Source organism: Zonotrichia albicollis, chromosome 29 (assembly GCF_047830755.1).
Source record: "Zonotrichia albicollis isolate bZonAlb1 chromosome 29, bZonAlb1.hap1, whole genome shotgun sequence".
NCBI lineage: Eukaryota > Metazoa > Chordata > Aves > Passeriformes > Passerellidae > Zonotrichia > Zonotrichia albicollis.
Window position 1 is genome coordinate 3,571,469 of NC_133847.1, and position 20,838 is coordinate 3,592,306.

Here is a 20,838-nt window from a genome sequence, read left to right on the forward strand (position 1 = left end):
GTTCAACAAAGCTGCATTTGTTTTGATTATCACTGCAAACCCCCTTGTACCGTGTCGGTTCTTTGCACCCTGAGATCAATCCACAAACCATCATGAACCCCGTTTGTGAGGATGGATCATGACAGGGAGGGAGCCCCAGCTCTGCTGCTGCTGTTCCCTCCTTTCAATCCAACCCCTGTCAGGGAAAACCAGAGCTCTGAGCACACCTGGGCAGCTCCAACACAGCCAGCCCGGGCTGCTCTGCTTGGGTTTGGGTTCACCCTCCCGGTCCTGTCCCTCCTGCTCCTCCTCCTGCTGGCAGGAACCAGCTCCCAGCTCCAGGAGTGCCCTGGGGAAACCAGGGAGCTTCACTGCTGCGTGCCTGAGCTGTCCCAGCAGACCTGTTCTCCCAGTTTGACATTTCCATGCTGGATCTGCTTCAGTGCCAGCGCCAGGAAGGCTCAGGCCAGCTGAGCTGGAGGTGAATTTGGTTTAGAGGTGAATTTGGTTGCTGGGTAGAAATCCTCGTGAATTAATAGAATTCATTTAGAATATCAGCATATCTCAAACCTAGACTTCTCCTAGCTCAGATCCCCCACTAACAGAATTCCCACTAATAGAATTCCCACAATATTCCTGCTCAGATTCCCCACTAATAGAATTCCCCCACTAATAGCATTCATCCCCCATTAATAAAATTCATTTAGAATATCAGCATATCTCAAACCTAGACCTCTCCTAGCTCAGATCATAGCTCAGATCCCCCACTAACAGAATTCCCACTAATAGAATTCCCACTATATTCCCACTCAGATCCCCTCTAATAGAATCCCCACTAATAGAATTCCCCCACTAATAGAATTAATCCCCCATTAACAGAATTCATTTAGAATATCAGCATATCTCAAACCTAAACCTCTCCTAGCTCAGATTCCCAACTTTGTGTCTGCACCTCCAGCTGCAGGAGTCAGACCCCAGCCCAAAGTCACACCTGGAAGATGTGATGCCACGTGGGCATCACGAGGCTCAAAGGCAAAACATTCCAAGTGGGACATCACTGTCCCATGGGATGCTCCTCTTCTCACACAAAGCCTAGAAGCCACCACAACCAGAGAAACAGACTGATCCAGCTCCCTCCTGGCCACAAGACAGACAGACAGACAGACAGGGTTGATTTTAAGGGAATTGCTGCTTGGCTTTGTAGGTGCCTCCTGCTCAAGAACCAAGACAGCATTGTGGCCTTTCTCCCTTCCAAGCACAGCAGTGGCTGAGAAATTCCCCTTCCTGGTTAAGATGGCATATGGATCATGGAAATGTTCTGCAGCACACCCACCTCACATCTTACAAGGATAATTAATGGCAGCCCAGGAAAAACATAATGACACACAATGTGGTTTTGTTCATGATTTCCAATGTTCCAGAAGGGAAAAGGGACATTGCACACCTGAAATTCCCTGGCAGATCTGCATTTCATGTGTAGTCCTCTGGGATGGCTTCAGGTCTGGCCAGACACTGCTCCACACAGAAATGAATCAGCTGCTGCTCTGACACGGGAGAGGCACATCCACACTGTGCTGTCTGCAAGGAGTTTCCATGGTCCTGTGCACAGGGAATCATGGAATGGTTTGGGTTGGAAAGGACCCCAGAGCCCATCCAGTGCCATGGCAGGGACACCTTCACTGTCCCAGCCTGGCCTGGGACACTGCCAGGGATCCAGGGGCAACAACCCTGTCCCAGGGCCTGCCCACCCTGCCAGGGAACAATTCTGGCCCAATATCCCATCCATCCCTGCCCTTCTTCAGCTTAAAGCCATTCCCTGTGTCCTGGCACTCCAGACCCTTGTACAAAGAGCCCCAGAACAAAGTGATGTTCCTCTGTGACAGCCCCAGAGTGGGGACCCTGTGTCACACACTCCAGCACTGCCAGCTCCAGCAGGGCTTGGCTTTCATCCTCTGCCAGATCCCACGGGCACAGCAGCAGCAAACAATGCAGGACAGGCCCCACACCCCCCATCTGCCGAGCCTTGGGCTGGCCCCATGGCTGGGGTGAGAAACGAAACCGGATTTGAGTCACAGAGGGAAGGGGAAGGCAGCAAGCAGCACATTCCCACTGTGGAGCCAACATCCCCTGTGCCTGTTTGTCCTGCAGCATCTGGCTCCCAGATGAATCCCAGATGCACGCATGGGAACCATCAGCCTCGTCTCACCCACATGAAAGAGGGAGGTTTAGCATAAAGCTGGTCATTGCCCATGGCCCCGGCGTGATTCATCCGCAGCAGAATGCGGTTTGGGTTTCGGGTTAATTAGCTGCAGGTTGGGGAGGAGGCACGGCAGGGCGGGGAGAGCGGGGTGTGAGGGCTCTGAAGGCGCTGTGTGTGTCCTGAGGTCACACCCGGCCTGGAGGCACAGCCTCGCGTGTCACACGGCAGCGACAGCGTCACCAGCGCCACCCCAGGTGTCTGCAATGCCCAAGGCGTGTCTGCCCTGCTGCTGGGGCAAACACCGAGCCAGCAACACCCACACACCTTGGAACGGGACGGCTGCAGCAGCACCGAGCTTCTAACACATGCAAATTCTGCCCGGGATTTAAACTTGCCTCTGCTGAGCTCTGGGCAGCTCCCAGTGGGAATCGGTGCTGCAGGGATCCCTCCTGGCCGTGTTAACCCTGCACCGCCCTGATCCAGGCTCCTCTTGCCTTCCTGGAAACAATTCCTGCAATTCTGACTGCACAAGGCGCAGTGCAGCTCCTCTTAGCTTCTCTCCTAAGCTCTCCCTCCCTGCTGTCCCCCACAAAACCACTTTGATTCCACTTCTTGCTGCCAAAAAATATTTAGAAATGGACCTGAGGTGGCTGGCCTTGCTGTGGCGGCACAGACACGAGGTCTGGGAGCACAGAGGCAGTGCCTGATCTCCAGCAGGCACTGTGGCTCAGCTCCCAGGACCTCCACAGATGGAAGAAATATTTTCCTAAAAAGAGCACAAGCAAAAGCTTCCACACACACTCACTTTGAGACGTCATCCTCTCACATGACAGCTCCCATAAAGACCAAACTTTGAACACTGGTCTGTCTAGAAGTCTTTGATTATTTATGTGTGTGGAAAAGTAGAAAAAAATTTTGTTTTTCCAGTGTGCGTCAGAACCCAGATGTCACAAGCACTTCAGAGCCTGACAAACGCTGCCTTGTTTTACTGCTCCTGCACACAAAGGCCCAGGGACCCCCAAAGTGCTTTGATAAACCCCCAAAGGCAGGGACAGGCAGATCAAACCCTGGCTCAGGGTTTTCCTCAGCCCTGATTGCAGCAGGATTCCAATGGCACACCCTCCCTCCTCCCTGAGAGCACCAATCCAAGGCTCTGTTCTCCCACTGTCTCCCTGGTTTTACATCTGTTCTGCTCTCTAGAAACGACTGGAGGTTGCAGCTCTTGGGTTTGCTTGCCAGCTGTGCCAGCAGTGGGGATTTCAGCAGGAAATTCAGCGCTGGGAAGAGCAGCCCCAGGCTCTGGGATGGGGCTGCCAAACTGGCACGAGCACCGGGGAGAAAGTTTCTATTTTTGTTCTCCTTGTTCCAAGTGGGAACCGATACTGCCTGGGACAGAGCCAGGCATGTTCTCAGGCTGGCACCATGCAAAGCACCTCCATGCTAATGTAAGCAACTTAACCAAGCTCTCTCTCTCTCACCAGCAGAGTTCAGATGTTTGGGAGCAGCTGATCTTTCCCTCAGGTGTTCACTCACTGCCAAGGGCTGCAGCTATTTGTATTTCTGCACTGAATATCTCCTGTGCTCTGTCCTCTCCTTTGGAAAAACATCACAGTTTTGTTCCTGTGGCAAATGAGAAGCACGTGAGAAGTGGCAGCTGCTTTGATCTTCATTCAAACAGAAAACAACAATAAATAATTATATAGATATAAAGGCAGAGAGTTTTTAAATGTTCTTTTTTTTTATTGCTAGAAGTTGGTTTCAGTCCTATTGCAGCTCTGAAATCCTTCAGTGGAGAAACATTGCAATCATTGTAAAAATCATCATTTGGTGTGCTAAGATCATGTTTACAATTAATCAAGAGTGCACAATTCAACAGAATATTAACATTTAACCATCAACTTTACAAATAAAATAAAGACTACAAAGATGTTGCTACTGCAGTATCAACAGTAAAGGAAATATTTACAATGTTTACACCCTAACGAAAAAACAAAACCAAACTCTTCCCCAACAAAATGGTCAATTTAACCATGGACCATGATTATTTATTAAATCTTTACAGTGCAAGGTGGGCCTAGAAACCAGACCTAAGACTAAAGAGTGTCAAGAGAGTTCACAGCTCTGAGTGAGATGCACGCAGTTATGCCAACAGGATCTACACCCATGAGAGATCTCCTTCCGGCTACAGACAGAAATGGAATTTGAAATCAACTTTTCTAAAGTGCTCCAATTTCTTTCAGTACAAAAATATAAAAAACTGATTTATAAACATGGCACAAATGTTATGAACCAGAGCTCACACGTGCTGTTTGAAGATGATGGAGGATGATGAAGTCGCCAGTGGTTACGAAGATGTTGGGTCTGGTCTCGAAGAGAGAGCAGGGGGAAGGCTTTGCTTTGCCTACAGCACTTGTGTAACCTGGCATGCAGATCTGTTTCCTGGTAAATGTGAGAACTGCTGGGGAAGACAACAAAATCTCCAAACTCCCTTGCATGGGGGGCACAACACACAGGGACTCCACTGAGCAGCACCGGGGAGCCTCGGCTCCCATTCCGCAGAGTTAGAAGTAAAATGCAAGAAGTATTTTTTAATCCTTTCCTAGTTTAAGTTTCGACTCTCATTGTAAATGCAAATGACAAACACCAAGCTCCATGTACGCAGAATCATCTGACCACTACTCAGAAAGACAAAGCTGCCTGCAAATGATTTAGAATGACTCCTAGCTGTGCAGGAAGGCGAGTACCTGGGTGAGCAAGCGTCTCTAGGAACACCAAATCTTCTGCCTCACGCTGGGGGATGAGCAGCGACCTCAACTTGTGGGACATGCCACAGCCACAATGCACAGACAGCACAGAGAAAAACCAGGGAAGCACCCACAACACACACAGGGCAGCTGTGCTCAGCACTAGTGGCCATGGAGGCGTCCTCAGCCCAGAGCCACGTTCCAGATGGGAAGAGGAAGAGGAAGCCTCCGTAACACCAGAGTTCAAATTGAAATCAGAACCATAGAAACGGCCTCTACATTGCAACATCACAATACTGAAGGACAAACATGCTGATAAATTTTAAGGCTGGGACACCAAGCAAACAGGGCGGCAGTTCAAAGCTCGTGCTGGCATTTCCTCCACACCCCAGCTCAGAAAGAAGCCAAAAGGCACCTGGGAGGCACAGAATTTTGAACTGTCTAATCCTCAGAAATCACTTAAAAGGAAAGTTTTAGCTGAAGTGATCAAAAAGTCCAATAGGAAGGATGTAACTCAGAATCAATAGCAGGTTACTGAGCCCAGGACACAGCAGTACTTTGCAAACTAACTCACCTAGAAGAGTTCTTTTTCTAGGAAGAAGATTTGAGTGAAGAGTCCAAAACCATTTCACTCAACTGGAGTGATTTGTTAACAATTTCACAGATTCAGCTTTGCACAAGGGAAGAGACCCACGATTCATTAAAAGAAAATAATTCCCTTGCTTCCCTCAGCCTTGCATGGATCCCTGCCCACACCCTGGCAGCAGGGAGGTATCCCAGCACCTGCTGATTCCAAAACCTTCTCCAGGCTGAGCCAGGTGACAGAAGCCACCATCTCAGGGTGCAAACAGGTTTCACAAAGGAGCTGCAGCCAGACATGTGCACTGAGGACAGAGAATGACTCCTAAGGTCCCATATTCCAAGGGGCTTTTGGAGTTTGAGCCAACAGCCTGGCCTGTCACAGGCCTGGGTCCATCTGTTAACAGCCAAAACTTATTTCAAGCACTGCTGACAAGAAGTATTCAAAAACTTAATGTTAAAGATAAAATATTAAAATAAATAGGACCTCACTGCAGATTTTATTTTGCACGTGTCACTGTTCTATACTCAAATTTGTTCATTGCACAGAAGGAGAAAGCAGCCAATGAACTCCTCCAGCCCTTCCAACACTCCCTCCCATACTTTTGGACAGGCACAAAATAAACCTAAATAAATGTTTCCAAAATTTGCTTCCAAGCACCCAAACTGACATCCCTTTTTGGCTGAGATGATTTAATCCACTGATGCAACTTAGCTTTGGGCTAAAACTCCTGAAAACCTGGTAATTTAAGGCAGTGGGGGCATTGAGTTTTCACTAGGAGTGGCCCAAACCACAGCATGAAGGAGAGAACATCCCTGTGAGCTTGCAGGGGAAATTACAGGGGGCCAGAGTGTGCACAATTCAACTACCCAGTGGAAAAATCAGTGCCAGTCCTACAGAGCTGCAGGATCCCACACTGCTGCATGGATCAGGAGTTACACTGATTTTAAGAATTCCCCTCCATTCCAAACTAGCTTTTGGGATGTAAAAACTGAATATGGAGTGGAACTCTGTTCTAATCATCAAACATAGGCTATCCCAAAACCACCAGTGGAGCAGTCCCACTCTGCTGCCTGCTGATTTACTCCAGGTTCTGCAATGCTGCTGATTTACCAAGCAGTCCTTTGGTATTAAAGCCAAATGTGTCCAATTCCACTTGTTGGGGGCAGGAGGAGCATCCCAATCCTGTAATGAGCCATTCAGTTTGGAGCTTCCTCTCACTGAACTCAGGTTTGTACCAGCACCACTCAGCAAAGAAAAAGACCCTTAAATCCAAGAACTGTTCCAGCAGGAGTGCTTGTCCCTAAGACCTACTCAGAATTTTGTAGCTTATCTTTCCCCTTTCTTCAATTTCTTGTCTGAAGGCAAGAACCCAAATAATCACCACTTGAAAATATAAACTGCTGCTGTTTTCTGCTGAAAATTGATAACGTTTCTTGCACTGCAACTACTGAAATAATTTAAAACTCTGAAGCAAGGAGAAGTTATGGCCTTGAAGACATCATTAACATCACACAGGGACAGCTCAGAGGAGACTGGCAAACACCACCGGATCCATTGCCATGAGACTGGATGGAGAACTGACCAGACCTTCCATCCACTGCTGCTAAAATCACTTTAAATCAGTTAAAGGTATTTAAAAAAGCTATTAACAATCATGTCCTGACAGGTATTAATCCAAGATTTTAAGCTTTGAGATCCTGATTCCTTTAATTCTGTAACAATCTCTCCTGTGCATCAGTATCTGACCAGTCACACTCAACACACACCAGAACACACATCCTTGGGTGAGGGTGGGAAAAGGATCCGGGACACAGAGTGAAAAACACAACACAAACTGACTGTGCAAATTACTACAAAGGGAAATAATGCCTTTTTGAGCAGAACACTTAATGTCACCACCATTCCACGATCAAGAACTGACCCATTTCACAAGAGGTATCAAAGCTGGTTTAGCTGAAAGCAGCTAAACACAGGTTTAGCTAAGAGTATTTTTTTATTATAATTATTTTTAATTCTAAAACCAAACAGTTCTTATTCCCTTCATTCCTAACATGATGCTGCAGAGAAGCCTCTGCAGCAACAGCAGCTTTGATATCTTCTGGTACTGGGAGTAAAGTCCCAACAAATTAACAGACAAACAAAGGATGCAGAAAACAGGATTAAACAAGACAATAAATTACTTTGAACACTTCTTAGACATGTCTTCAGCAAAGAACAAAATCCAAGTCTCTAAATTCATTCTGAACCAACTCAGGAGTTTGCCTGGGAACCTGTTCTGCTGTCCCCAACAGGGAGCCAGATCCCAGTGATGCTGGTGGCCAATGAAATGTGCATTCAGTCCAACTCTTCATCCTCACTGTGAATTCTCACACGTCCAACCCTTCTCCTCCACAAACAGGTGGAGCTCCTGCCCCTTGAGGATGCTGCCAGAAGCTCACCTTACCTTCTGCTCCACTGTCCCTGGCCACAGGGCTTGTACCACTGGGTTCACAGTGCCTGGCACGCCTGGCAGGGACGGGACTGGCTTGCTGTCACCTGCTTACCAACACACAACCCATTACTGACCTGGACCTGGGAAAACAGATTTAAAAATTTGCAGCCATTTTGGGGCCTACTACTAAAACTTTTTTTTACATAAAAATCTGGCTGGTTCAACATCACCGATAACAATTTACAAGATGGTGCCCATGAGCAGTTACATTCTCCAAAAAAGAGCACATTACAATAAATGTCAGAATTTTAACATGCTCTGAATTGATATAGCCATGCCATGTGTCAACACACTGGAGAATTTAAAAGCAAATTGTTACTACTGTGCCCTCAAAGCAGGACAGGAATCCTGGTGTGGTCCTTGATGTAGTAACCGGGCAGGGATCAGAAGACATCCATCCATGTGGGGTCTCCACCACCGTGCACACTGGGGCCTGAGTTCTTGAACCAGTGTGGCAGGTGATTCTTCTTCAAATGCAAACAATTAGAAGAAAATGACATCTTCTTTGCTGGTATCATCTTGCACATTCAACAGATTGGGCTGAGAGGGCACCAGGGGCTGAACCTGAACGTTGTTGGGCTTGAAGAGGGTCGCTGAGGCAGATGAAAGTGCTTCTGGCTGAGCATCTGTAGGGCCATACAGTTCTAGAGGGGAAAAAATGGAAGAAGACACATTGATGACACTGCAGAGAGAGCCTGAGGCACCTCCAGGCACAGGCAGGCTGGCCAAGGCATACCTGGCTGGAATGCAGAGCTCTGGCTGCTCGGCAGGGACGGGCTCGCTGACCTCCTGCCTCTCAGCACAGCCTCCTCTCGTCCTGCAAGCCTGGGGGGAAGCAGCTGCTTCTGATCAACAGAGGCTGAAGAAAACATTTCATAAATTACTATTAGAGACAAGCAGCACTTCACAAATGTCACTGCTGAATTCATGGGCCACTGTACTGACACCTTTACACACCCAAGAAAGCTGCAAAACAACAAAGAGCTGGTCCTACTGAAATTTTCTCTTCAGCTGTTTAAATAATGAATACTTTTCCTTGATACTTCTGGTTCAGTTACTGACAATCTCAGATTTAAAACCCAGTATCACCAAGCACAGCAGAGAGAAAAAAATCTTTGTAGAATTCAAATAGCAAATGGCCATTTGTGCTACTTCTAACACGCAGAGCTGTGATGAACTTTTGTCTCTGCTCTCCATCTGTCTCACAGCTGCTCAGCAGCACAGCCCACTGATTCTGGTGTTACAGCCTCCCAGTTCCTCAGTTCCAACAATGAAAGCAGTTCATAAAATAGCTGTTCTGGATCTAAAGAACTTCTCTCTTTCAGTACACATTCCTTACATGTCACAAAACCCAAATTCAATACACAGCATTTTTGCCTCTGGTACAGAAAGTTTTGTTCCATTTTATTCTAAGATCAACACATGGGCATAACAAGCATGAAGCCCACTAATGCTCACAAGAGAACAGAGACCAATATATTAGAGGTTTATACCTTTCATATAAACTACAGAAAAACACCATTAAGTCCATTTCCAGTGCAGAGACCATTATGTAAGAGCTATTAGAAATAAACTGGGGAGATGTGGCATTAGAACTTTATATTACCAGCATTTGGTATGCAGGGTAAGAGGATCCAGGCTTCATTTATGTGCAAAACCATAAGCAAGTTTGCAAAAGCACTAAACTTTATGCATGACAGAGACAGATGTTTCTGCAATGGGCCAAACCCACTCTCCCTGATCTCTGTCAGGTTTGGCCCTGAGTCCTCTGTGGCAGTGCAGAGTGATGGACAAGCTTGCCAATTCTGAATCCAGCACAATGCTAAAAAGAGAATTTTGTAACTTAAAATTACAGGCCTTTCCCCTAAGCTGGCAGTGGGGCTACTTTAAGTGGGAGAGATAAAAGGGTTTTTAGTGTGTTTGTCATTGGCAAAGATCACTACTCCAGTACCCAGCAGTTAGAAGCAGAAATTACACCAGGACAGGGTGACTGCATTTTTACTTGCTTCTATTTGTGACAAAATTAGCCCCTTTCAACTCTACAACACACACAGCATCTCAATTTTGGCCTGGAGGTCTGCATTTAATGACTGACTGGTGCTAAGAAAAGCACTGCATTCAATGTCACTACAACTCTGGACAGACTGCAAGAAAAGGCTAAGCCAGCCTCAAAACATTTCACTCATGCACAACAGCTTCCTATTTATTTTTGGGGTTTTTTGGTTTTGCTCTTTTTCTTCAACTCTACAGTTAGACAAGAAGATTTTGCATCCAGGTTTAGAACCTCTCACCACCATTCTGTTGTGTTGGAATACACAGCTCTGTTTTCAGCATCATCCCTTTGGGTTGTATTTCCAATTCAGATAATATAGACATGGAACTGCTAACAGGATTTTAGGAGTTTAAGAGATTTTAACTGCAGCAAACACACTAATAACTTGTAGCATATTAATTTCTGGGTTTCATACAGAGGTTTAACTGCAGGGTTCAGTCTCTCTGTGATCCTGGTGGAAATCAGAAACATTTAAATGGACTTAAAACCACACATACCCGAACTGTCTGTCCTATGAGATGCTTTGCTCTTGCCACCTTTCTCCTTGCTTCCTTTAGTGAAGGTGGCCAGCTTGGTGGGGATCTGCTGCTGGACTGCAGCTGGTTTCTGGATCTGGTTGGTTGCACTCAGGAGATGGATTGGCACTTCGTTCTTGAGGGAGGGCCGGGTCTCCAGGGTGGTGCTGTCCCTGCGCGCCAGCTCCGGCCGCTCCAGGAACTCCAGCCCGGCCACCGAGCTCACCCTCACTGAGGCCTTGGAGCCAGCTGCAGAGGGCTCCAGCCCTTCTCCATTGAAGCTGATGGAGTGACTGATCATCTGGCTCTGCAAGAGGCAAAAAGGCATTCTGAGGCAAACGGGGATTTTCAGCCTCTCCTGCGCAAGGAGAGACCATCCCCAGCTCCAAAGGCAACGTCCTAGTGCAGAGCAGAACAGACAAAGCCCAAAGGTTTCTGGGGAATGGAAAGAAGACAAGGTTTAAGTGCTTGTACACTGAAAAGAATATCAGAAGCTCCAAACTGATTTAGACTGCACCTAGGAAAGAGCAGAGCTGCACAAGGAGAGACCATCCCCAGCCCCAAGGACACAAAGCATTTCCTAGTGCAGAGCAGAACAGACAAAGCCTAAAGGTTTCTGGGGAACAGAAAGAAGACAAGGTTTAAGTGCTTGGACACTGAAAAGAACATCAGCAGCTCTAAACTGCTTAAGACTGCTTAAGACCTAGGAAAGAGCAGAGCTGCACAAGGAGAGGCCATCCCCAGCCCTGACAGACCAAAACATTTCCTAGTGCAGAGCAGAACAGGGTAAACAATGCCTAAAGGTTTCTGGGGAACAGAATGAAGAGCAAGGTCTAAGTCTTTGGACACTGAAAAGAACATCAGTAGCTCCAAACTGCTTAAGACTGCACCTAGGAAAGAGCAGACTGCATGGGGTGATGACAGAGGAGAGTGAAAGCAGGACTTTCAGAAAGTTTCAGTGAATCAGTTTAATCAGACCTCCAAGTTTCTGTTCAAAACACAAGAAATATTTTTAGAAATCAACTGTACAAAATGCTGTTGATGCAGCACAGCTTCTGCAATCAGACAGTTTCTGAACTTGAAAACTACTCAGTCAGCCCCAATTGAAAATAACTTCTTCATTTCTATCTTTTTAAAATATATTCTCATTGCCAGACATCTGGGTGGAACTTCACAGACACTGGTCTCTCTGAGAGTACCATCACCAGCCACTTCAGGTGATGGTTTGAGTAGCCCAGCAAAAAGCAAGAACAGGCTGGTGCTGCAGCAAGTGCAACCTTCACCCAGAATCAAGCAGGTTAACAGGAATAAAGCTGAGAAAACCAAGCCCTCACCTGGCCCATTTCTGGGGAGAAGGTGCCTGACACCGTGTTCTGCTTCTTCAGCTTCTTTTGCTGATCCAGGCGCTCCCTCTCCTTCTCCACAGCTCTCTGGGCCTCCCTCAGCCTCTCCAGGTCGTGCTGGTAGGCCTCCCTCTGCCTCTCCAGCTCTTCCCTGTCCTGGCTCAGCCTCTCCCGCAGCTGCCGCATCTCCTCGGCGCGCTCCTGCAGCTGCGCCTCCTTCAGCTCAAATTCCCTCTGCTGCCGGCTCCTCTCCCGCTCCAGGCGCTGCTGCTCCAGCTTCAGCTGGCTCTGCAGCTTCTGGACGTTCATCAGTTCTTCCCTCTGCTTTTCAAAGTTCCTCTGCTTCTCCTGCTCCAGCAGCAGGTTGCCCCGGGTGGACTGCAGCCGGTACTGCTTCTCCCGGTCGGCCATGGTGGCTCGCTGCACCTCGATGTAGCTGTCCTGCTGAGATATCACAGCCTGCAGGGGGTAAAAGTGCAGCTTCAGGTTCAAAAAACAGGCACAGCTAAGCAGGAGACAACAGCATCTAGCAGGTGAGGTTAGAGAGGCTTTTTCTCCCAGAGCATATCTTAATTCTAGCTTTGATTGACACGATATTGAAGATGGCCAAGCAAATAAAGTATGCTGATTTATGTCAAAGGGAACATTCCTTGCACCTAGAGTTGTTACTCTGAATCAAACCAGTCAAAATATTGCTGATCACAAGGCAATTGTATCATTAAGGTAACATACAAGGCAAGGTAACATTAAAATGACCAATTCATACACACTTGTATGAACAATGAGCACAGAGAGCACACAAAGCTCAAAGCAGGAAAAGAATTAAGTGAGCAGGAAAAAGGAAATAATTACTTAAGACAACAGCTCTAACACTTCCTCCAAAATATCAGGCACAGTTTCCTTGAGTATAAGGTGTAAATTCTGCATTTCACTGCAGCTTTAGGGGATATTTTCAAGGTAGCTCCTCTCCATACCTGCATAAATTTTATTACATTTAGTGCCTAACAAATCTCTTGGATAGTAAATAGTGGTTTACCTGAAGACTGAAGAGCAACTGCAACAGTGTCTGTATCCTATGGACAAGCTGAAGAGGAGGAAAAAACATTAGGCACTTGAGCAGAACTCTGTTTTGAGGCTTTAGACTTTTAAAAAAATTTTTAGCAGTGAAAATTCATGGTATCCATATAAAAAGACACACAATGGAAGCATGGCCACCAGAACACTCTAGCATAGCAAAAGCCAATATGCAGGCACAAGGAATTTCAGTTTATTATCCTTGTGCATATGTGAATCAGTGCCCAGCAAATCTCCCTGGGATTCCACAGAGACATCTTCATTATCTTCTCTTCACCTGAACTGTTTAGCCATCACTTCCTCCTGTGCCCCAGCACTGAATCACAGCACAGGCACAAACCTCACAGGGATTCAGAGGCAAGTTTGGCCAGTGAGCTGTTAATGTGCTGGGTTCCACAGACATTACAAACACTGAGTTTTGGAGGTGGTTTCGTTTGATTTTACATGCTATTGTTAGACTATGGCTATTTGCCATTGGATTTCTCCACAGCAGAAATAACATACCTGAGACTCTACGGTGGGCTGAGCACCACTGCTGTCATCCAGCCTTGTCCCATCACTCTGAAAGGGAAACAAAACCAACATTTGTGCTAAGGACACTTGCTGGGCACTGGCAGTGCTGCCAGAAAGGGCTGGGATTGCTGGGACAATCATCAAAAATATTGAGTTCATAAGCCAAGCTGAAACAGCAGTGTGGTGATTAAAGCTGTGTTAATGGGACAGCATCAAATGAGCAAATGGAAAACTGAATTATGTTGCCTCTCAAGTGCTGAGCTACCAAGTTGCCCCACAAAATATTATTATTAAATTTAAGTAATTTTACAGACAAAGCTGCTTCAGTCCAGACCTTTCAGCTATGACTTTAACTTTGTGAGATCTGTTCTGCACCACTATTATGATGGGAAACACACACAAAAAAAAAACATTTAAATTCCTCATAAGCTCAACATACAGTTTGAGATCCTTCTTCTGCATCAGAAGAGGGGTCATGGAGTTGCACATCTGAACTCAGTGCAGGGCCTCTCCAGTCCCACTGCCTCTGGTCACCTCCACTGCTCTTCCTGCCACCTGAAAGAGGAGAGGGGTATGAGGAGCTCACACCAGCACAAGGCCTGGGATAACTCAGGGAGTGCCAGAACAAGCAGAAAACCTGGTGACTTTGAACCAAAATGCAACTGCATGGCTTCTCCATGCTGATCCCAAGTGGAAGATCAGGCTACACTGACACACATGGCTGCTCAAAAAAGTTTAAAAACTTGAGAAGAGCGGGTTAAGATAAATAGGGAGGGTAAGTTCAAATTACCTTACACTATTTTAAGTGAAGCAACCACAATGTCTGCATGAAAATAATCAGCTCCCAGAATTGCAAGTTCATGACATGGAATACTAGTCAGCAGGAACACTGCAGTCACTGCAGCACCACTGTGAGTGTGGAAGGAGGCAAGGAGAGACAGACCCTCTCTTGTAAAAAGTACATGACAGCTGTATGGAGACTTCTAGAGATTAACAACCAGTGAAATAAGGGCCATTCACTTTTTCAATTAACGCATGAAGCAAAAATGAAGATAAATAGTAGCTGGTCTTTCCTCTTATTTCATTAATTAACTGATAAATCATCTGTGTCAAAAGAACAATTTATATTATTAAGGATTCAGCAAACCTCTAGTGACTGTGCAGATACAAAGTGGAAGAAAGTGTTGATGACATAATGAAAGCAGGCAGCTGAATTAAAATTTTCTAGGTTTTCAGGCCAGGCTTATTTTTTTTTTAAACAAAATTAAAGTTCTGTGTGGAATTGTGGTAATTATAAAGAATGGGTTACAGTAACACCCTTAGCATAACACTGAGAGCCCTACTCTGCTCTCTAGTGTTGGTATCAGGAGTAAAACACACTGGAGATTTGCTCTGATCTTCCTTTTTAGAGCCTGGTGAAGCCTCCTTACATGAGAGCCTCAATTCCTTGTTCTTATTCTCTGAACAGTAATCACAGTAAAAAGATCAGAAAAATTCCGAGTGTTCCCTTTCTTACTTTTACTTGAAATTGAGGGACTACTGTCATATCCTCCAAAGGTCTCTGCTCTCCGGGGGAGTGCTGAGCCATCCTCAGGCTGACAGGAGGCACTGCCAAAGTGAGTGAAGATGAACTCCTGGAGATTCTCAGCTGGGGAAGAGGAGAACATGCCATGTAAACAGCCATGTCTATGCAGCAACACAAGTTATCAAGCTAATGAGTTCAGGCAGTCTGAGATATCTTCCAGTACTAAAGAATTTTCCTTTGTGAGTAGCTCTGCATGACAGACTCTTCATATGAACATGAGCTCTTCCTTAACTGCAAGTTAAGATTATCAAGTTTTGAGTGTTTTTTCTTTCCTTTTTTAAAATAGAAACTATCTTTGGGCTTATTTTCTTTGTAAACACACTATCTTTAGACAGGCTGTTTTTAATAGATAACCCTGTTATAATATTACATTTCAGGACTGTGTGTTATTAGAGCACTCTGTTACCCTTTCTGAACAGACTTGCCCTAAGATTCCAGTGGTTGACCCTTGTCACAGACAACTTTTATGAAAAATCCTTTCTTTAGGATTTTTCCTCCTGAGAAGCTGAGAGGCCTCAGGAACAAAATGTAAACATTGATTATCTGCTGCTGTGGAATGCAACAGGTGGATCTGGGATTAGCTCATGTGGTTGTTTCTAATTAATGGCCAATCACAGTGAGCTGGCTCAGACTCTCTGTCTGGGACAGAAGCTTTTGTTATCATTCTTTCTTTTTCTATTCTTATCTAGCTTTCTTATTAAATCCTTTCTTCTATTCTTTTAGTATAGTTTTAATGTAATATATATCATAAAATAATAAATCAGCCTTCTGAAACATGGAGTCAGATCCTCATCTCTTCCCTCATCCTCAGACCCCTGTGAACACTGTCACAGACCCTTAAAAATAAAACAATTCAAGCTGTGCAGGTCTTCTACCTAAAGCCACAAATGCACTTCAGCTTTCCTGCAGGTTGGTTCTGAGAATGAGGAAGTCTGCACCGTGTTACATAAAAGCATTATGTTATTACAGGATGATTTTCAGGGCCTGTACTTAGATTATCCCCACCCCAGCACCTGAGTGAATGCCCACACATTCCCACATTCCATTCACCTTCAGTCACTGCAGATTTCAGAATTGCCTCTCCTTGCAGATTCTCTGAGATATCCCCCCGAAGGAGCAGCCTGGCTCGGGATCCTTGGGAATGGTCTTCAAAGCCATTCACCTCAGACATTTCCAGATAAATCTGTTGTTTCTCAGTGAGACTCTGCAGAATCAGGTCATCTTTCATGTTCAAACGCTCTGAAGGAAGAAACAAATTCGGTCCTGCCTTTCTTGTCACTGTCACAGGACTGTGCTCAATTTGGGAGATTATCTTTGATTTTATGGCCAGAGCATCAAACACAGAGATGTAATTAATAGTTAAGGAGAAAACTTATGGAGCAGACAAAGCTTATTAGACTTCCTTAGTCACTATTTCTACAGAATCTTACACCACCTTGAAAGACATATGAAGGAGAAAGTTGATCTTGATAAAGAATTAGACAGCCATAAATCACAAATAATGCTGAGAAGCAGCTTGTAGAATATGTAACTAAGTCATTACCTTGAAAATCTTTTAACTTTGCAGCTCTTGCTTCAGCCAGTCTCCTCTCTGTTTCAGGTTCATTAAATGAACCTCCTTCCTCATCAGGACAGCTGTCCAAAGGGAAAGACAGATTTATGTTGGATTTGCATGTGAGATAATTTAAAATCATCTGAGGATTCAACTTGAAGCTTTTGCCTCAGTTGTGGTTTATCCTGGTTGCCAAACTCCCTCCCTTTTCCAAAGCCCTCTTGTATTTGACATCAGTGAGTGATAAAGTCTTTGAATAGTTTTTATTTCGTCTTTACCAGTGATTTCTTCTCAACGAACACAAACAGAATTGCACACAGGAAGGAAGTTTGTGGAGAGTTAAATGGATTTTAAAGATAAAGTTACACCTGTGAGTAGAAGACAAGCAAGAAATCAGGGTCCTGCTTTCCCCCTCCCTTACCTCTCCACAGCCCTGCGGATGTGTGCCATCCAGGAATTCCTCTCCTCTTTGGAGCTGGTGTGAATTTCATACATTTCTGGTCCTTTTAAGGAAGCACTAATTAAGAACATTGCCTTTTCCTCATTAGCTACCTCTCTCACAATCAGTTTTTGCAGTGAGATAACTGGTGGCTTAGAGTCCTGTAAAATAAAATACAATGCAGTACATTAGATGTGTTCTTTAGGAATTGTGTTTCCTTCCTATTTATCCAGAGCCACTAGCAGCTGTAACATCATGAAATAACTCTGACTTTTTCACATGACACTTCTGATGTTGTCATTTGATCAATGAAAACATGAAGAATATGCATGTCAGAAACAAGAGGTCTTGATACCTGACTGAACATCAAAGCCTGTGTCAATTTAATGATTCCCACAAGTCAAGAGCAGGCTCAAAAACTTTTGCTCAAAAGGAGGCAACCCCAAAATTTGAAAAAGAAAACAAAAACCTTAATGACACGTTGTGAATTGAAAGGAGAGAAGTGTTAGAGGTTTTAAAAGAAATAAACCAGAGGTGTTAGAGGGTGTCAGACCCTGATAAAATGACACCAGGTGACAGGTAGTGTATTGTATAATGAGGATTAACTGGATTAGCTGTCAGCCTTCGCAGTGAAAACACATTTACAGGAGGGATATTAGTTACTAAAAACCTGCCTAGGCTTCCTACAGCAGAGCTCCAACATATGCAGCCTAGAAAGTTCCTTCCCAGGATAAAGCAGCTCTCTGTGACTGCTGAACCTTCACAGAATAATCTAGAGCCATGATAAGAGAACTGAAGTGTGAAGCAAACACCAGGAGCAGCAGCTTCTGCCAGCTCCTCTGAGCAGCTGTGCTGCAACTCCAGCCACAAACAGAGCTCACTGGAAAAACAGAATCACTGAGCAGATCCATTTGCTCCCTCTCACTTGATTTATTTATGGAGAACTGATATTAAATTTCAAATGAACTGCATATATACAGAGATGCAAAAAAATTGGTCAGACTAAGTGTAGAGCATGTTTCCAGAAGAAAAAAAAAAAAATCCACCACACAGCACCCTGTTCTGTGCATTAGGAGAAGGGTAATTGAAAAGCAGTTGTTTGTACAGCCCTGAGGTCACCAAAATAGCTTTTGCCATTAGAATTCAGCTCTAATGTTAATGTCTTGAAAAAAAAAAAATACATCCAAGAAAACAATTACATAAAAGAATTTCTCTGTTACAGGTTCTACAACAGCCATCAGTGAACTAGATCAGGACAAAATGTACAAACTAACTGCTCTGAGGACACCTGTGGAAATGCCCTAGAAAAGTGAATTCACTGAATGTTCTGGAGCCTGCAGTAATAACTTCTGCATTTAGTGCTTATTGCATGTCTTTCAGGAAAGTTCTCTGCCCAGAGTAAATCTCAGGGCACTGTGACCACAGTTACCATGTCCCTAACTGAGATTCCTTCCCTGCACACTGAACAGAAGCAGGATTTATCTGCAAGTTTTCCAAAGCACAGCTCTAGCATGTGCAACGTCCATGGCATTGTGTACAAAGTCTCAGCCTAACAAAGTTCAGTGAAAGTCACAGCACAAGAAGAGGAACAGTGAAAACCATGGGAGATGTGGCAGCTACAACTGGCCAAAGCCAGGAAATACTGGTTTGCACTGGGAGAGTGGGGAAAGATTCAACAAATACCAGAACTCCTTCAGAAAAAATGATTCCATAATACTTGGTTGGTTTATTAATTTAATTTTCTTCCTGAACCTCCTATAACAAGTGTCTAACATCCCTAATTGTGTTTCTTCTGTAGTTACTGCCACTTTCATAAATCCTTCAAGTGCATGTATTAAATAAAGAGAACAATACCTACCACAGATGCAAATGTGTACTTTTGGTCCTTTTCTTGTAAGAGCAACAGTACATCAGTGAGCAGGACTGCCAGAATATCTACAATAATAAAAGAGACAAAAAAAGGAAAGAAAGTGATATTTCAAAGCAGGAAGACCAGTCCAGACTCAAAAATCACTTAATTTATATTTCCTTCAGGCCAGGGAATAGCATGTCACATTTTCAATATTGGGTCTGTTACTGCCTTCCACTTGGGCTGGCCCCAGTCAGGCTGAACCATGCAGCAGCAGCTGATTTAAACAGAGCCCATTTAAAGCTTGAGAACACCCACACACACATCCTACACATGGACTCCAGAGGGAACACATCTCTCCAAACAGCAGATTCTTCTGGAACTGCAGCCACTCAGGGTCCCACCTACTCCTGGCTGCACTCACTGTGCCACTGAAGCTTCTCCTTGAACACTTGAGCAATGAAGCTCTCAAATATTCCCTGATGGCCACTGCTTTGATTTTCTGGCAAATGCAGAATTAAGTGTCATGCAGCTGACATGACACAGGTTTTGCAAAGTGTGAAGCAGAGATAATGCCTTTCCACAGGAGACTAAGTCAGGATGACTCAAAGCTTTGTCATCCATCTGAAGACTTCCCTCTTGAATTGGGAAGCAGACCAGCCAGATAATAAGCAAGCAGCATAAGGAACTTATCATGCACCATTACAGAGATGCTTATTGGACAAGCCAAGAATAGAACAAGTGCTATTTCCTCCAATATCCTATTAAACAAGCAGGTTATTGTCATCTTATTTTATACCCAATCGATCAGTAATAAACAGTTACTAAAAAAAACCACCCCAACATAAATCTTGTTTCCCAGTTGTGTTTGTGCCCTTGCTGGTGCTGTACCTTTGAGCCTCCCTGATGCAGCTTTCCAGTACAGCATCCCATCCAGGAGGAGCCTCCTCTGGCCCATGTCATCCTTCCTGAACAAAAGCCCATTCTTGCATTTCCCAGATGATTTCAGCTCCATTTTGTGCATGATCTCCTTGAGGCGCTGCCCCTTCTCACACTCATTTACCATGGCATCTACATGGCTGATGGTGTCCTTAATCAAACCAAGGGCCTGGGTCAGGTCTTCATAATCTCTAGTTCCAGCTAAGGGAAAAGAGAAGCCACATTTTCAACTCTGGAATACAAGACATGAGCCATCCAAATGTATTTTAGCATAAGGGTTTCATACTGGACTTTTCTAAGAAAAAAAAAATTAATTAAAAATTATTATTTTATTTTATTATAAAATTTCATTTTATTTTATTAAAATTTTTATTTATTTAAAAATAAAATGTAATAACCTAAAGCTCTGAAAAGCTAATGAACCAACAGGTTTAACTACTGTGGGTTAAACCTGCTGTTCCACTACTATCTGTGGCTGCAGACTTTAAATGCTTCTCTTCTCCTCTGAGGTGAGGCTGGGAGAATTGGGATTGTTCAGCCTGGAGAAGAGAAATTTCAGAGTGATCTACGTGTGGCCTGAAGGGAGCTGAAGGAAAGATGGAGAGAGACTTTAACAAGGGCTTGGAGTGAGAGGACAAGGGGGGTTGGCTTTAAGCTGACGAAGGGCAGGGTTAGATGGGATATTGGGAAGAAATTCCTCACTGTGAGGGTGGGTAGGCCCTGGCACAGGGTGCCCAGAGAAGCTGTGGCAGGTCATTGTCATTTATTTTATTTTTGAAGTGTTCAAGGCCAGGCTGGATGGGGCTTGCAGCAACCTGGGATAGTGGCAGGTGTCCCTGCCCATGGCAAGGGGGTGGAATGAGATGAAATTCAAGGTCCAACCCAAACCATTCTGATTCTCTTGACCCTCTGAGGTGAGACTGATCTGGCATCATCAGCCAACAGAGAAGTGAGCAAGCAGGTAACAGCCTGTCTGAGG

At 44.9% G+C, this 20,838-nt stretch overlaps 1 protein-coding gene across 5 annotated transcripts in view; it reads right to left on the bottom strand.

The window, feature by feature from the left end:
• Positions 1 to 3,895: 3,895 nt before the first annotated feature.
• The window catches only part of ARHGEF18 (Rho/Rac guanine nucleotide exchange factor 18), a 52,348-nt gene continuing 35,405 nt past the window's right edge, over positions 3,896 to 20,838 (bottom strand). For 3 of the 5 annotated variants that reach the window (XM_026798574.2, XM_014273625.3, XM_005496240.4), the window contains 13 exons: positions 19,812 to 20,060; positions 18,930 to 19,006; positions 17,054 to 17,232; positions 16,624 to 16,715; positions 16,131 to 16,319; positions 15,012 to 15,143; positions 13,935 to 14,050; positions 13,487 to 13,543; positions 12,945 to 12,992; positions 11,900 to 12,367; positions 10,548 to 10,872; positions 8,734 to 8,856; positions 3,898 to 8,641 (listed from right to left, as the gene is read on the bottom strand). In XM_026798574.2, the coding sequence (XP_026654375.2) occupies positions 8,481 to 8,641; positions 8,734 to 8,856; positions 10,548 to 10,872; positions 11,900 to 12,367; positions 12,945 to 12,992; positions 13,487 to 13,543; positions 13,935 to 14,050; positions 15,012 to 15,143; positions 16,131 to 16,319; positions 16,624 to 16,715; positions 17,054 to 17,232; positions 18,930 to 19,006; positions 19,812 to 20,060 (2,216 nt within the window). In that variant the 3' untranslated portion in view covers positions 3,898 to 8,480. Of the gene's footprint in view, positions 8,642 to 8,733; positions 8,857 to 10,547; positions 10,873 to 11,899; positions 12,368 to 12,944; positions 12,993 to 13,486; positions 13,544 to 13,934; positions 14,051 to 15,011; positions 15,144 to 16,130; positions 16,320 to 16,623; positions 16,716 to 17,053; positions 17,233 to 18,929; positions 19,007 to 19,811; positions 20,061 to 20,838 lie in introns of all 5 variants that reach the window. The other 2 variants (XM_074528679.1, XM_014273623.3) reach the window with 1 other exon arrangement.